General features: G+C 44.8%; 1 protein-coding gene across 1 annotated transcript; it reads left to right on the forward strand.

Annotated features, from left to right (window-relative positions):
• The first annotated feature begins 582 nt into the window (after positions 1-582).
• On the forward strand, positions 583-1539 carry LOC138360159 (uncharacterized). Its single transcript, XM_069320103.1, has one exon. It carries the CDS (start codon positions 583-585, stop codon positions 1537-1539), a length of 957 nt encoding a protein of 318 aa, XP_069176204.1.
• The last annotated feature ends 16501 nt before the right edge of the window (positions 1540-18040 follow it).

Raw genomic sequence — 18040 nt, forward strand, 5'->3', positions numbered from 1 at the left:
ATTGATCAAATAATTCAGCCAGTGAACTTGGAGCGGGTACTACGGCCCCAGCGGTTTGCTACTGACCCAAACTCCACCACCGCTGCTCAAGAATGGCGTCACTGGCTCATGACGTTATAAAACTTCACTCTAGCAGTAGAAGACACTCCACCGTGGACAAGCTGCGTCTCTTAATAAACTACGTTACTCCATGTGTGTTCAACTACATAGCTGACTGCACTACGTATGACGCGGCTGAAAAATCCCTAACAGAATTGTTTGTGAAGCCCAAGAATGAAGTATTTGCAAGGCATGTGCTTGCAACACGACGCCAAGAACCCGGTGAGTTGCTTAACCAGTTTCTTCAGGCATTAAAGTTATTAGCTAAAGATTGCCAGTTCAAAGCAGTGACTGCTGTAGAAGCTTGTGATAACTATGTGTGAGATGCTTTCATTAATGGGCTAGGTTCTGCCACAATAAGGCAGCGCTTACTTGAAAATAAAACTTTTAGACTTACAGTCAGCCTTTGACCAGGCTCGCACTCTAGAAACGGCACTGAAACTTTCTGCTTCTTATGCTCAGCCAGGGGCTACAAACGCTGCCATGGCACTCTCATTAGACCTGGAGGACTCAGGAGGACAAGAAAGTGCAGAAGAAAAAGTTGAAACAGTTTCTGCATCTACAACTATTGGCTTAAAGTGCTTCTTTTGTGGTCATACTCGACATCCTTGCAATCGATGTCCAGCTAGAGAGGATCTGTGTATGTATTGCAAGAAAAAGGGTCATTATGCTAAGGTCTGCCGATCTCTGAAACAGTCTAAGAGTGCTTCAAACACCCAACAATCCGCTGCTATGCTCGCTACTTTAGCTGGGACTTCGCCCTCTTGTCTCAATAAATCAGTGCTTAGCTCTAAGATCAATGGTATTCCAGTCAGTGCACTGATTGACACTGGTAGCTCTGAGAACTTTATTCATAAGAATATTGCCGAGCAGAGTGGGTTACTCGTCTATCCTGACAATGGGGCAGTTTCTATGGCTACTGTATTGTTCTCTTCAAAATTCCTCAGTCAGTGTTCTGTAGACTTAGAATTGCAAGGAGAAACGTACCATGGTGTGAATCTCAAAGTGTTACCCGATTTGTGCGCTGATGTGATTTTGGGCCATAACTTCTTACAAAATCATTCTGTGCTTGAGATGGCTTTTGGAGCAGATAGACCTCCCCTTAGAATATGTGGATTAGCTGCCGTCAAAGTTCCGGCTCCATCTCTCTTCAGTAATTTAGCACCAGACTGCAAGCCGATTGCTGTAAAATCCAGACGCTATTCTGAGGCTGACAAGTTGTTTATTGAATCTGAGACCGCTCGGATACTACGTGAAGAGATAATTAGACCCAGTCATTCTCCATGGAGAGCCCAGGTATTAGTAACTAAAGGAGAACATCACAAGAAAAGAATGGTTGCAGATTATTCACAATCAATCAATCTTGACTTCACAAACATTATTCACAAACAATCACGGGGCTTGATGCCTACCCCTTACCGCATATATTTGAGATTGTGAATAATGTTGCTAGATTTAAAGTATACAGCACGCTAGACTTGAGAAGTGCTTACCATCAAGTGGGTTTAACCACTTAACTGCGCCAACCGAGTATTCTCAGTCAGCGGGAAACTGCGCCAACCGAGAAAACACTTTTTGATTTTTCGGTACCAATTCTAGATGTGTACAAGGTTGGTTGTGTACGAAATGGACTCTTAGGATCTCCAGTGAGAGGCAGCCATCTTGGAAAAAATTCCCAGAATGCCCTAGGGCTGCTGACTGGGTTAGTACTGAATGAGCAACCATGGGTGGCGCACGCACCTCTGGCTCCCAAACACCTGTCCGACGCGATGTTGAAAGATAACGCTGTCGGTGAAATTCAAACCTTATTATTTTAACCCTTAAACTGCGCAACGCGCCTGCAGGCTCGCGTCTGGTTTGCGCAACGCGCCTCCAGGTATTTTGATTTTTCACGTTCCATTCAAAACTGGCGCGCGGTGACGCGGGTATGGTATGGGTGAGTGGGGGCCCCAGTGATCGTCCGCCATCTTAAAAAAAAATCCCAGCATGCCCTGCGGCCGTGGGGAGCCTCAGTTTCACGGCAGCAACCATGTCTGACGCATCCTCTACGAGCTCCCGCTCCACGGTGACCCGCGGTCATGGAAAACGACTCTCTGAGGAGGAAATACGCAATATTTTGTATGATGACGGTGCTCTGGATGATGACCTGGACTATGATCCAGATAAAGACCTGACTCAGAGATCTGATACGAGTGAGGAAGAGACAGAATTGGAAGATGTGGCGAGTGTGTGGGGTACTCGTGCCTCGCCCGGCCTGCCTCGCCGCCCTGGGTCAACACCGTTATCATCACCACCATCATGTATGTCCCCAGACGCTAGTAGTTTATTCAGTGATAGTACATGTGACGAATCTTTCTCGGGCTTCAGTGACATTGGCTCCGATACGAGTAGTGTGGACGACCCGAGTACGAGCAGTGGTGGTGTTACCAGGCGGGGTTTTGCTACCTCAGCAACACGCCGCGGCAGGCGGCAGCGTGCCTCACAGCATGTGGACAACATGCTGTGAGGCCGTTCAACATCATTTATTCGTGGTAGGTCTACAGTACGTAAATCTGCCTCAGCGCCTAGCATACCCTCACGCAGCTCCAGCAGAAGCAGCAGACGACGTAGCCGTAGTTTTGGTGCTCGTGGTGGTGTTGGCCGTGGTGTTGGCGCCAACACCAAACCCCCTGGTGTACTTGTGTGGGAGGATTGCACCACATTTGCCCCTCAAATACCAACATTTGATGATAGCGATTTTGGTGTTACACCATTATTCCCATATACTGGTGATGATATGGCAGACATGGAATATTTTCAGGCATATTTTGACAATGTATTCATGACGCATCTTGTGACTGAGACAAACAGGTTCGCTCACAGCCTCATAGACGAAGGCATTTTACCTGCCTCACGGCTCACACGATGGAAGGACACGACAATCGACGAAATGTACGTGTTTCTGGCACTCACCATGATGATGATGAAGCACTCTGAGAAAGCTGTCATCCAGGAATATTGGAGCAAAGACAGCCTTGTTCCGACGCCTGTGTTCAACCGGTACATGTCGCGTGATAGGTATCTCTTGATTCTCAGGTGCCTGCATTTCGAGAATAATGCAAATGAGGACAGACACGACAGACTGTGGAAAGTACGGAAGATGTTCAGTGACATGAGAGGGAAGTTCAGGGATTATTTTGTACCTGGACAGAATGTGGTTATTGACGAGTCGCTTGTACTGTTCAAGGGGCGACTGGCATTCAAGCAGTACATTCCATCAAAGCGGCACCGATTTGGACTGAAGTTTTTTGTGCTATGCGACTGTGAGACTGGTATTGTCTTGGACATGATATTATATTCTGGTACAGACGTCGACATACCGGCTCAAGATGAACACGGGTTCTCTGGCAGTGTTGTAAAAACCCTGATGGAACCGTTGCTGAACAAGGGGCATGTACTGTACACCGACAACTATTACACCAGCCCCTTATTGACCAGATACCTCCTTGCCCACAACACCGGCGTATGTGGCACTGTGAAGAGCCACAGGAAGGAAATGCCAGTGTTCGGTATAGCTATAGCCGTGGGTGAGTGCCAGCTGCGCAAGTGTGACAATACGCTGTCAGTGCGGTGGAAGGACAGACGCGAGGTGAATATGCTGAGTACAATTCACACCGGTGCCATGTTGGACAGTGGGAAAGTCCACTTTCAGACACGCAACACCGTGTATAAGCCAGACTGTGTCATAGACTATAACGTGAACATGCGCCTCGTCGATAAGTGTGACATGATGCTTGGTGGAGTGGAGTGCGTGCGCAAGTCTGTGAAGTGGACTAAAAAGTTCTTCTTCCACCTGATGGATGTTGCAGTGCTCAACTGCTTCAATATGTACTTAGTAAAATCTGGCAGGAGACCGTCTATACGTACATTCAGTGCTGGTGTTGTGTCACAGCTGCTAGTAAAGTATGGCAAGGAGGGTTCTGTTGTACCGCGCGGAGTGCAAGCAACAATGCCACATGCAGCTCCAGACAGATTGAGGGGTAATGAGAACTTCGGTGTACATATGCTCGAGTATATGCCAGGCACAGCATCACGGGAGAAGGGTAAACGTGCCTGTATAGTATGCAGGAACACTACCCGCAGAGAACAGAAACGAAGATGTATCAGCACCTGGTGCGTGGAGTGCAAGGTGCCACTCTGCCCCGTTGGCTGTTTCGCAGCATATCACACACTCACGGAGTACTGAGTGTGTTTATGGTGTGTGTATATAGTGTGTGATACTGTACAGTGTGTGTATAAAGTGTAAATATAAATTTATTTGGCATGATACATTGGAAATTGTGCAGGATAAGTGAACTTGTTTGTGATGCACGTAACAGTGTCTACGGACAGTACGGATGTTGTACTGCGATATTATAATGTACGTGTTCATTATACATTGAATTGGCACATAAAAACAATGAAAATGTATTGGGAAATGTGCGCAATAAATGAACAAAAATATATTCGCGGCAACTCGCACGCCCCGCCTCGAGCGCCCCACCGCCTCTGAGAGCTTACACCACGGGCGCACGGGGAATGATGACGTCACGCTCCAACTTCCGGACCCCATAGCACCCAAAGTAAGTACAATTTCGAATTTTTTTTTACATACCCATACTCAGGGAAGGGTTTTTGACACTTTAAAAAGAAAAAAGAATTTTTTCCAGAGAATTTATTTCCTGCGCACTGCGGGGGTGTCACATTTGGAGGCAACGCAGTTAGGGGGTTAAGAACATAAGGGTCATAATATTGGTGAAGCTAGGCGCAATAAGGACCTAACACAAAGGTCGGATGCAAGTTATATAGCACCTATGAGGACGATACAGCGAGTGTATCCAGTTGTAGCTCTGAGCGTCACCCTTGCAATCCTATGCTATCTACAATTTATTTAGATGATTCATAGATGAATTATTTTCTGCATTCAGTGATGATGCGTCTGATACAAGTAGTATAAATGAACAGTGTTAGCAGCTTCCATGGTGGTGTTTTCCATAGATATTTTCAAGAATACCTGAATCTCTTCCTGACTGACAGATACTCTTTAAGGCTAGCTGAATTTTTTTCTGACTGATGGACACTCTTTGAGGCAAGCTGAATTTCTTCCTGTGTAGGACCATACAAAGCGATCTTTTCAAGACTATCTTACAAATTGATATTTTCCTATAATCTTTTCAATACTACCTTATGCTTTACAAGCTTGGCTACATACAACCTACAAGTACTAAAGCCAAGGGTGTATGTGAGTGCGTTATTTGCAAGCACACAGAATGAAGAAACAGGAAGCGAAAATTTATCTGTACCTGGTGCACTGAGAGCAAAGTCGCGCTGTGTACCATTGACTACTTCGTTGATTATTACTCACTTCCGAATTACTGAGTATGTAATACAGTGTGTTACTGTGTAAATAGTGAGTGAAACTGTACATATTGTAATTATAGTGAATTTTTTTAACAGGTAACAGGAGGGGTTACAATTGAAAAAGATCTCTTTGAAAGGACCCTCACTGGAAGAGATTCAGTCATTCTGGAAGAGATTCGGACAACCAGGAAGAGATTCAACCATTTTGGAAAAGAATCTGCTATTCTTGAAAATATCTATGGAAAACACCACTATGGAAACCACTAACACTGTTCATCTATCTTCAACACCGTGTCGGACAGGTGTTTGGGAGCCAGAGGCACGTGCACCACCCATTGTTGCTCACTCAGTACTAACCTCAACCTAGCCAGCAGCCCTAGGGCATTCTGGGAATTTTTTTAAGATGGCTGCCTCTCACTCGAGGTTCATTTCTTACTGAACCTACCGCGCACGCATTTTGAATGGGTACGAAATATTCAAAAGTTGTTTTTTTGGTTGGCGAAGGTTTTCCACCAACCAAGTTTTCTCGGTTGGTGTAGCACAGTGCTTATGGGTTAAGGTGCTCAAACTTGTCCCCCAGATAAAAATTAAATTGTACAGTAATTGCTCAAACTTGTCCCACAGGTAAACCTGCAGAACGGTAGAAGTTTCTCGCCACTCAAGCATGCGGGTCCAACAGAACCCATGCCACGCCCCCAACGAAAAGAATAGGCAGTCTGCCAGCAAGGAAGACTCCGGAACCTCCTTACCTTGAGGTTACCTTGAGGTGCTTCCGGGGCTTAGCGTCCCCGCGGCCCAGTCGTCGACCAGGCCTCCTGGTTGCTGGACTGATCAACCAGGCTGTTGGATGCGGCTGCTCGCAGCCTGACTTATGAGTCACAGCCTGGTTGATCAGGTATCCTTTGGAGGTGCTTATCCAGTTCTCTCTTGAACACTGTGAGGGGATTGCCAGTTATGCCCCTTATGTGTAGCGGAAGCGTGTTGAACAGTTTCGGCCTCTGATGTTGATAGAGTTCTCTCTCAGAGTACCTGTTGCACCTCCGCTTTTCAACGGGGGTATTCTGCACATCCTGCCATGTCTTCTGGTCTCATGTGATGTTATTTCTGTGTGCAAGTTTGGGACCAGCCACTCTAATATTTTCCACGTGTAAATTATTATGTATCTCTCCCGCCTGCGCTCAAGGGAGTACAGATTTAGGCTCTTTAGTCGGTCCCAATAGTTTAGGTGTTTTACTGAGTGGATTCTAGCAGTAAAGGCTCTCTGTACGCTCTCCAGGTCAGCAATTTCTCCAGCTTTGAAAGGGGCTGTCATTGTGCAGCAGTACTCCACTCTAGAGAGCACAAGCGTTTTGAAAAGTGTCATCATCGGTATAGCATCTCTAGTGTGAAAAGTTCTTGTTATCCAACCTGTCATTTTTCTTGCAATTGTGACGGATACTTTATTGTGTTATTTAAATGTAAGGTCTTCTGAAATGAGTACACCCAGATCCTTTACATTGCCTTTACGTTCTATGTTATGATTTGACCGAGTTTTGTATGTGGTTTCCGTTTTTATATTTTAATTTTTTCCATAGCGCATGAGCTGGAACTTATCTTCGTTAAACACCATATTATTTTCTGTAGCCCATAGAAAGACCTGATCTACATCTGACTGGAGGTTTGCCGTGTCCTCTATGTTGCCTACTCTCATGAATATCCTAGTGTCATCTGCAAAGGATGATCCCCACCAAACATACACCGAAACTACGACGTTGGTACAACGTTCGAGCAAGTTTTAACACCTAACCAGTTATAACAACCAATATAGCAAGTTGTAACAACGTTCTAATACGTCATAAACACGTTAAGCCAAGATGTAACAACTTTATTTCAAGTTGTAACAAGCGGAAAACAGAGACAGTTTCGGTTTGTGTTTCCAGGGGATAGAGTGCTATAGGTTGTGTTGTCTATGTCCGATATGAGGATGAGAAAAAGTACTGGAGCAAGCACAGTACCCTGGGGGACTGAGCTCTTCACGGTTGATGGGCTGGATTTTATTTTGTTGACTATTACACATTGGGTTCTGTTGGTCAGGAAATTGTAGATCCACCTGCCTATTTTTCCGGTAATTCCTTTTGAACGCATTTTATGTGCAATAATGCCATGGTCACATTTATCAAAAGCTTTTGCGAAATCTGTGTAAATTACATCAGCGTTTTGTTTGTCTTCCATAGCATCTAATGCCATATCATAGTGGTCCAGCAACTGCGACAGGCAAGAGCGCCCTGTTCTGAAACCATGTTGTCCGGGGTTATGGAGATGCTGTGATTCCATGTATTTTGTGATCTTACTTCTTAGCACTCTCTCAAAAATTTTTATAATGTGCGATGTTAGTGCTATCGGTCTGTAATTTTTTGCCTCTGCCTTATTTCCTCCTTTATGAAGTGGTGCTATCTCTGCTGTTTTTAGTATATCAGGAATAACGCCAGAATCTAAACTTTGTCTCCACAGAGACATCCCTTTGTTATCAAAGGGGGCCTCGTAGCCTGGTGGATAGCGCGCAGGACTCGTAATTCGGTGGCGCGGGTTCGATTCCCGCACGAGGCAGAAACAAATGGGCAAAGTTTCTTTCACCCTGAACGCACCTGTTACCTAGCAGTAAATAGGTACCTGGGAGTTAGTCAGCTGTCACGGGCTGCTTCCTGGGGGTGGAGGCCTGGTCGAGGACCGGGCCGCGGGGACACTAAAGCCCCGAAATCATCTCAAGGTAACCTCAAGGTAACAGAAAGTGGAGGGCCTGCGATAATGGTTTTTTACAGTTCTTGATGAATACCCTGGAAACACAAACCGAAACTGTCTCTATTTTCCGCTTGTTACAACTTGTAATAAAGTTGTTACATCTTGGCTTAACGTGTTTATGACGTATTAGAACGTTGTTACAACTTGATATATTGGTTGTTATAACTGGTTAGGAGGTGTTAAAACTTGTTCGAACGTTGTACCAACGTCGTAGTTTCGGTGTGTGTTTGGCGGGTATGGAGTTCCAAGAATCCGGGCCTGGTGCAGAGTGCATAGGCATACTGTTTATGGCTTCTTCAAAATCCAGTGGGGATAGGGTGACGTCTGATATATGATTTGATATTGGTATCATATCCATGAAAAATTCATTTGGGTTATCAATCTTTAGTGCGTTTAATGGCTCACTGAAAACAGAGTCGTACTGCTTCCTCAGTAGCTCGCTCATTTCTTTGTTATCATCGGTGAAAGTTCCATCTCCCTTTCGCAGGGGCCCGATACTAGATGTGGTTTTTTATCTTGATTTTGCACAGGAGAAAAAATATTTCAGATTTCTCTCTATTTCACTGATGGCCTTTTCCTCTCTTTGCCTCTCCTGGTTTTTGTATTATTCTTGTAGCTTGAGTTCAATTGTTTCTATTTCTTTACCTAACCTTCTTCGCCGTTCTTGAGATAGGGTGCGACTCTCAAGTTGTTCCGCGATTCGTTTTCTTCGCCTATATAGGGAACGACGTTCCCGTTCCAATCTGCATCTGTTCCTCTTTTTTTCTTAGGGGTATGCGGTTTGAACATATTTCTAGTGCTACTGAGCTTATTTTTTCCAGACACTGGTTCAGGTTTGCATTTTCTAGCTGTTCTTCCCAGTTTATTTCTGTGAAGTCCTGGTTTATTTGCTCCCAGTTTATCTGTTTATTATTGAAGTTGAATTTGCTGAAATCTCCTCCACCAGGAATCTGGACTGGTTTTGAAGGTCTACTCCCCATGGTTGTCATAACTTCAATTAAGTTGTGATCTGAGTAACAGGTATTTGTAATCATTATGTTCCTGATCAATTCATCATTATTAGTGAAAATGAGGTCCAGCGTGTTCTCCTTCCTAGTTGGTTTTACTATTTGCTGGTTTAAGGCAAACCTGTCACACATCCGTAGCAGGTCATTTGCATGTGCCTGTTCATTTAGGCTACTTCCTGGTATTCTTTCTGATATTACTGTATTAGCCAGGTGCTTCCATTTCAGGTGCCGTAGGTTGAAGTCCCCAAGCAGGATGATGTTCGGAGCTGGATTTGTGAGGTTTTCCAAGCAGTGTTCTATTTTCATTAGTTGGTCTTTAAACTGCTGAGGGTTTACCTCCGGTGACTTATATACAAGGACAATAACTACATTTAGAATCTCTATTTCGATTATCAGCACTTCCACCATATCATTTGAGGTGTTTAGCAGCTCAGTACAGATGAGTGTGTCTTTGATGTAGAGGCTGACCCCACCCTGAAGCCGGTGTTTCCTATCACATCTAAAAAGATTGTACTCTGAGATCCATATTTCACCATCATGGTAGTCCTTTGTGTGGGTTTCTGTTAGGGCTGCAAACACTGCATTTGCCTCATGAAGGAGACCATCAATAAAGTAAACTTTGTTGGATTTGCGTGTTTTCATACCCTGGATGTTGGCAAATATAAATGATGTTATCGTGTTAGTGGAAGTGCTGGATGCCTTACTTGGTGTTAATATCTGAGGCTCTGGTAAGGAGGCCACTGTGTTTGCGTCCAAGGTGTGTTGTTTTGGAAGTGATTCGCCCAGTTTTGGTAGTAGGACGGGTGTTGTGTGGTGTAGTACCTGTGTGATTGTTGATAGTTTGTATTCCAGTCTTGTGGGTATCTCCCTTCCCCTCTGTAATCCTGTAGTGGTTCCATCTGACTGTTCCTCTCTCTTATATTTATTACTCTGTTTCTGCCTTCCTCTAAAAAATTTCCAGTAGTGTCATATTGATCTTCCCGTCTATAACGCTGTGTACCTCTCACGTGGAATTCCGGACACTGAAGATAGTAGCATTTTTTGTCCCTAATTGAAAATTGACATAATTTCGGGTGGAAGTATCTACACCCTGTTCCAAAACGGCATGTACCCCTCGCCAACATGTTCCTGCATTTTCAAGGATGCAGAAAATGGCATTTTGCTCCTAATTTTCCATATTTGCATATTCCTTTAGTGTAGAATTTGCAAATGTGTTCCGGTTTTGCGTTTTTCAAGGTATTTATATCTATGTCTGTCTTGTCTACCTCTTTATTGGAGTTGCACTCTATACCGAACTGAAGAAGAAGAAATAAGCTCAAATAAGGATGGATCCATCACAAAGGCAGAATCCTGGTCTCGCGGGGGATACGTAGCATGAGCCTCCCGAACCTACTTAGGTGAGATTCGACAGGCAGAAAACCTCTGTAAAGACAGAGCCCAGGAAGCTAAGGGAGCCCGGAACCGAACCCAGGGAGAAGCCGACCTCAAATCATACTCATACAGGGAAGGGAGGTAAGAAAACCCCTCCCCTTGTAACAACAAGCCTCATGAAGAAGGCACCAATACCCAAGCAGTGTCAAAGGTGGCCAGCCCCAGGATCTCCCAATTCAGGACCCCAGGGCAGAGCCATCCTCCACACCCTCTACCCCTGAAAAAAAGGCAGAGTCCAGGAGTAAGGCTGAGAAGAAGGGGGCCTTGCTGGGGGGACCCAGAAGCCTCGGAACGAGGAGCCGGCTCGAATGCCTCTGTCCTCAACCCCGAACAAGGCGGCTCTAGAGCTGCTCGAGTTTTATTACCAACTAAACCCTGCCCCGACCCCAAAACCCTCAGACGTTTGGGAGCCGAAAGCAGGGGGGGAAAAGGTGCAGGATGAACAACAGGAGAAGAACCAGGGAGTGCGGACTGGACCAAAGTTGAAGTGACTAATGTCCCCAGGTCCAGGTCCCTGTAACCAAAGTGGGGCAGCCGTGGGACATTCCGGTGGGAAACCAATCTAGCACGTTGCAGACAACCTAAACCTAGCATACAATGTGGATGCTGCCTGTTCCCTAACAGTAATGTCATCAGAATAATATTGGAGAACAAGCAGAGAACACGACTTGCAAGACTCCAGGTCAAAGGTGTCGTTGACCCAAGAGGCAGCATGATGGAGGCAAAAGTGGTGACTGTCACCCTGAGACTAGGGCACACAGCAACCTTCAAACCCGCACAAGGTGGGCTGGAACTCGGAAGACGCAGCCAGAGGTTCACCGAGGCCCGACAGGGCTTTCAAGGGCTCATAGGCTGATTGCTATGTGAAGCCCGAGCAAGGTGTTATTAACCGGTAAAGACCCAAAGCTAACAAAGGAGATCTAACTCTGAAACCCCTGAAAATGTACAAACATGGGGCCTAGCGGAAGGCCACCAACATATTACATTACAACCTCGATTCAACGTACCCCAATTCAACGAATCTCCGGCTAGTTCGCACACTTTTAGGCCGGATTTACTCACCCGGTTCGCAGAAGTGGGGGATGTTCGGATTTGCTTACGATGTCCAGACAGAGTTCACAGACTGGTGGAAAACTTTCCCATTCTATTACAGATTACAATTAACCCTTTAACTGCGCGACCTATAAATATGACACCCCCCCCCCCCAGTGCGCAAGAAATGAAACCTCGGGAAAAAATTCTTTTTTCTTCTGAAAGTGTCAAAAACCCCTCCCTGTATATGGGTATAGCAATGGAAGTTCGAAATTGTACTTACTTTGACTGCTATGGGGTCCGAAAGGTGGGGCGTGACGTCATCATTCCCTGTGCGCCAGAGCAGTATGCTCCCGGGGCTGGTGGGGCGCGCAAGTTGCCGTGAGCATAATTTTGTTAATTTTTTGCGCACAGTTCCAAATACATTTTATTTGTTTTTACGTGCTAATCCTATGTATAATGAACACGTACACTACATTATGGCAGTAAAACATCCGTACTGTCTGAGGCCACTGTGTTACGTGCATGACACTTGTGTACACATATGTTGCACATACTTACCATGTATCATGCTAATTTATGTATTTATACAATCTATTTACAGACTATACACTGTCACACACTATATACATTCACCATAAACACACTCAGAACACCACGAGTGTGAGCAGCCACACCCAGCCAGCCCTCCCTCACTCCAACATCTTACTCGCCATCATTGCTCCTCCCACCATTCTGTTATTGTTCTTATTACACTAATTACACATGTTATATATACCTATCTACATGTTTTATTTACCAGAACTATGCAAGTAAGCCAGTATTGTGTCCAAACAGTACAGTTGCCACCATACACTGCATGACAAATCACACAGCAGACAGCAAACGACGCCACGATTACGACGTCACCTCCCTCACCAAAATAGCTCCTCACAACATACTCCTGGTGCTGTTATTACACTACTGTATATACACACACTGTATATACACATGTACATATGTGTTGCCCATAGCGAACCACTAAGCTAGTATGGTGAGCAAAATAAGAGTTACTGCCACACAGTGAGGCTACCTCAATTCTCTCCCTTCCTCCCTCCTTCACCAAAATTCCTCCTTCCTACTCACAACGCTAATTATAACCACAATCCTGGTCACTAATACCTGTAAATGAATAATTGACCACAAGTTTATTTTGAAAAGGAACCTAAAAAGTTGTTTGAAGATTCCTAGACGGATGAAATAATGCTGTGGTGCTGTGGTTAGCACTGTGAACATCGTGAACAGCATTGAATCACTGATATTTGAACATTGTACCCAGTCATTATCACACTCGGGCTCTTCTATAATACTATCATGGCTAAATAAAACAGATTATATATATATTTTGACAATATTAGGCGATGCTGTTGTCACACGCTGAACAGCAGTGCTGTGCGCTCATGCTGCGAGCGCCAGCCTTGGTTGCTCACTCACTACTGAGGCTCTGACACCAGGCAATGTTGACCATGATTTTTTTTTAAAGATGGCGTCTATTTACAAGAGCCCTGAGGAAGCTGATGTGAACCCCACGTAGCTGCGGGAGCTTTGAATGGAAAGTGAAAAGTAAAAACACCCGGAGGCGCGTTGCGCACCCGAAGCCTGGGCCTGCAGGCGCGTTGCGCAGTTAAAGGGTTAATAATTCTCTCATATGACATGTTGGATCACACAAGTGGACTACACAAGTGGACCACACATGTGGACCATAAGTGGTCCACAAGCTAACGATTTTGGGACAGAGTTCACAGAGTGGTGGAAAACTTTCTCATTCTATCACAGATTACAATTAGAGAACCATATGAACCAAACACCAGCCAGAATGGTCCACACAACGAGTAAAGCATATTAACCAAACACCAGCCAGAGTGGTCCACTCAAGTGAATGACTGAGTTTCCATGATTTTCGTTCACTGATTTGTGGCACACGTATCTTTGTACATTAATTTAAAGGCTGAAGCGTGATTGCCTAGCTACATGTGGTAAAATCTCCTATAGACATTTTCTGTGATGAAACAAGATGAGTGAGGGTGGACAGATAAGAGAATACTGTACTGTAAACCTCACTTTACAGTGAGGTTTCACTCACTTTCGTCTGTGTCTTCATAGTTTAGTAACCCATGACTTTGAAAGTTTCATATTAATAAATAATTTCTAAAACCAGTGTTTTAATAGCTTTTTATTATCCTAATTAAACTAAACTAAATAAAACCAAGAATATACTGTAATATGATAGACATCTGCTATTTGAGAAATTACTGTACAGTTATTAGAATAACTCCAGCGTGAGTGAGTGGACGGGTCTAATCCTTGTACACACAGCACCATGCGTGTTTCCTTCGATTTCGTCGCCACAGTTCAGTGACTACGGCCTCGAAATAATATTAATAAATCAGTTCTAAAATAAGTTTTTTATATCTCTTATTATCCTCCCTCTCTTATTATCCCTCCCTCTCTCCATCGCTCCCTCCCTGCCTCCCTCCCTCTCTCCCTCCCTCCCTCTCCAGCCCTCCCTCTCTCCATCCCTCCCCCCCCTCCCTCTCTCCATCCCTCACTCTCTCCATCCCTCCATCCCTCTCTATCCCTCCCTCCCTTTCTCCATCCCTCCCTCGCTCTCTCCATTCCTCTCACCCTCTCTCCCTCTCTTCATACCTCCCTCTCTCCATCCCTCCCTCTCTCCATCCCTCTCTCTCTCCATCCCTTCACCCTCCCTCTCTCCATCCTTCCCTCTCTCCATCCCTCCCTCCCTCTCTCTCTCTCCATCCTTCCCTCTCTCCATCCCTCCCTCCCTCTCTCTCTCTCCATCCTTCCCTCTCTCCATCCCTCTCTCCCTCCCTCCCTCTCTCCACCCATCCAGAATTTAAGAGACAATAAAGTTAACTGTGTCAAGTGAGTTAGGCTTATCGATGAGTCGGTCCCTTCATCACCACGGACACACCTCCCTCACCCCCCCCTCCACCCCTACAGCCCATACACACACACACACTGCTCAACTCAACACCCATACCTCCATCGCTCCCTCCATCCATTAATCCCTCCATCTCTCCCTCAAATCATCCATCCATTAATCCCTCAATCCATCCTTTTATCCCTCCCTCCATCCTTCCATCAATCCACCCATCAATCCATCTCCATCCTCTCCTTCCCTGGCTCCCTCCCAGCCTCTGCCTGCCTGCTTCCCTCCCTGCCAAGCTCTGCCTGCCTGCCTGCTTCCCTCCCTGCCAAGCTCTGCCTGCCTGCCTGCCTGCCTGCCCATCCACCCACCAGTCAGCCATCACTGACACAATGAGTGCATTTGGAGCCATCATGGTGCACGGATGTTTCGTGATTGTGCAGATATGTCCAATAAAGTCACAGAATGAACACTCCAGCCTCTCGACAAATCAAAACATAGTGTTAAAATTAAAGTTGCAGTAATTTTAGTGTACAATAGTTTTCATAAACTGTATTGTAGTACTCAACATACAGCAGAACTACTCAACACAATTGTTGGCTTTAGGCATTGTATGTACTAGCTATACCTATAAGTTAAACAATCCTTGTAAATATTTATTGTATGTATGTACCTTACCAAAATAAAATTGTATTGTATTGTATTGTATTAACGGCATAATACACTACAGTATGTATTTACTGTACAGCATTCACAACTCCATGAGACTTCAAGATAGATATAACTCCAACAATAAGGTAAATAACAAATGTAACACAGTATTTGTTAGTAGAGTAATAATATATAGGTACAGTATATAATATGATAATGCATTTTTATTGTTAACAAGAAAAAAAAAAAGACACTGATACAAACGCCTCCTGAAGGTCACCTCTTGCAGCGAATCCAACGCTCCAACGAACTGAGGTTGGTCCCATATAGTACGTTGAATCGAGGTTGCACTGTATAAGTGGAACTATAGCCACACCAGGCAAGGAAAACAAAAACAAAAGAAAAACCGCACAAAAAGTACAATGTCCCCAGAGAAAACAGAAATCGGCCGCCACATAGGTAGGCAGGCAGCACAACATTTTGACGTCCCCAACCAGCACAATACCACTCTCTACCCAAGGCCAAACAAGGGCCACGAAACTCCAGCTGGTCCCAAGGGTGGGATAAGTGCCGAGCAGCAAAACAACAGAGTTGGTTGTTATGAAACGCCATTTTCTGGGTGAGACAAGAAGGCTTCCCTGTGCTATTCAGGCTGATATGGATATACAGTGACACCTCGGTTTACAAATATCCCTCTTTACGAACTTTTAGGGTTACGTGCCCAATTTCTTCGTAAAATCCGAATCCGGTTACGAACTTTGCCTCGGGAAACGAAGTCTGTTGATACGCATATGGCCGACCTAGCACGTGGTGGTACGGCAACCGTGCCTTAGTTTACCAGTGCCTCCTGCCTAGTGGCAATCGCGCCTGAATTCTCTGAAAACAATTTCAGTTTTTTTCGGATTTTTAGGTATTTGAACATAAACGTTATTATTATATATCTTGTCATAGGTCCCAAGAAAGCCAGTGGAAAGGTTCAATCCTTAAAATGTGGCCTGACTGTGTTTCAGAACTAGACTTTGAGGGGTTTGAGCCTGGATCTGAAGTGTCTATTGTCGAGGAAATTGTTACTCTGGGCCGGAAATTGGGCTTGGAGTTGGATGGTGCTGATATGGAGGAGTTGGTGGAATAACACAGCGAAGAACTGACCACCGAAGAACTCCTAGCCCTTCGCAAGAAGCAGCAACAAAAGGCAGCTGAGGAAATGTTTACAGAGGAGGAGAAGGCAGTATGGAATGCCCCTTCCTCAACAATTAGGATGTGGTGTAGACTGTGGGAAGAAATGCAAACTTTTGTCGAAACGACTCACCCAGAGCAAGCTGTAGTAGACCGTTGCATCAACCTTTTTAATGACACTGTGATACGTCACTACAGACAAGTCAAAAATCAAATCAAAATCAAAATGTTTATTCATGGAAAAAGTACATACAAACAAGATGAGTTACAAACAAACATAATGTTTGATTTATAGATAGAGTTAGTACATACAATACTGGTACCTAAAGCCACTAATACACAGAGCATTTTGGGCAAGGTGTGGGGAAAAAAAACCACTTAGACTAAAGCTTAATCCTTAAGGTCATGATTGGCATTACTGTTCAGAGTTTTAAATATATAGAGTACACATGAGAGGATGTGCAGTGACTTATTAATATCTAACATATTTAAAGACTTTAGTAAGAGTACCAAGTGCTGTCTGGGGCCAGAGTTTGATATTGTTCTAATAGCAGTTTTGTGTTGAGTAATTAGAGAACGTAGATGAACGTAGAACAAAGTGTTACGACAAAGAGAAAAACAATCCTCTATGGATAGATTTTTAGTGAGAAAATCAAGCAGTGAGCCACAGGCAGGTCCTAGTGGTATGCAGGCAAAACATGCCAGAGAGTGTATCGCAAAGAAGTCATTACTGCCCGATGTTATAATGGAAGAAGACTCCCCTTCCAAACACTAACACCTCTCCTCTCCCCCTCCTCACCGTCTTCCATGCGCAAACAAGAGTCATCAATAAAGATAAGGAAAAACTTATACATACGTTAGTACTGACGATTTTGGTGAATTAGGAATAAAATTTACTTTGAAGTTAATTTTTTGGGGAGTGTGGAACAGATTAATTAAATTTACATTATTTCTTATGGAAAAATTTGCTTTGGTTTACGAATTTTCAGCTTACGAATCGTCTCTGGGAATGGATTAAATCCGTAAGCTGAGGTACCGCTGTATTAGACTTTGGCATCAGTCGGTGTGAATGGAGTTCTACGCCTACCAGGTACCACGAGCCAGAATCTGACCCCCACAGAGAGGCACGAGGAGCAATAGCCTACAAAAACCCCTGTGAGGTTGGAAGAATTATATGTCTTCCATCGACCGGGTTAGGCACCCAGAAAGGTAAGCGCCCCAAAACAAACCCTTATTCTGGTTAGGAAATTGCTACAGAAAGCCGAAATAGTGGACAGAACTCCTCAACCAAAAATGAGCATGATGTCACCACATCGCCGCGTAGCTTGTCTGCACAGCTCCCCCCTCCCTGGAAGGGGGAAGGGGGAGCCCCAGACCCTCATGCCAGATACCCACACCTCAGTTCTGAGGCTGGATGTCAAAAACATGCAAAAAAAACTGCCGACCGGAGGGAGGGAGGGAGGGTTGCCGAGGAGCCTCCAGATCACACCCAGATAATGGTGTTTCATTACATTCAATGCTGGTTTTCTAGGGGAATGCCCTTCGGCTCCTCGGAGCTACT

This window comes from Procambarus clarkii, unplaced genomic scaffold, assembly GCF_040958095.1.
Source record: "Procambarus clarkii isolate CNS0578487 unplaced genomic scaffold, FALCON_Pclarkii_2.0 HiC_scaffold_98, whole genome shotgun sequence".
In the NCBI taxonomy this organism is placed as follows: Eukaryota; Metazoa; Arthropoda; class Malacostraca; order Decapoda; family Cambaridae; genus Procambarus; species Procambarus clarkii.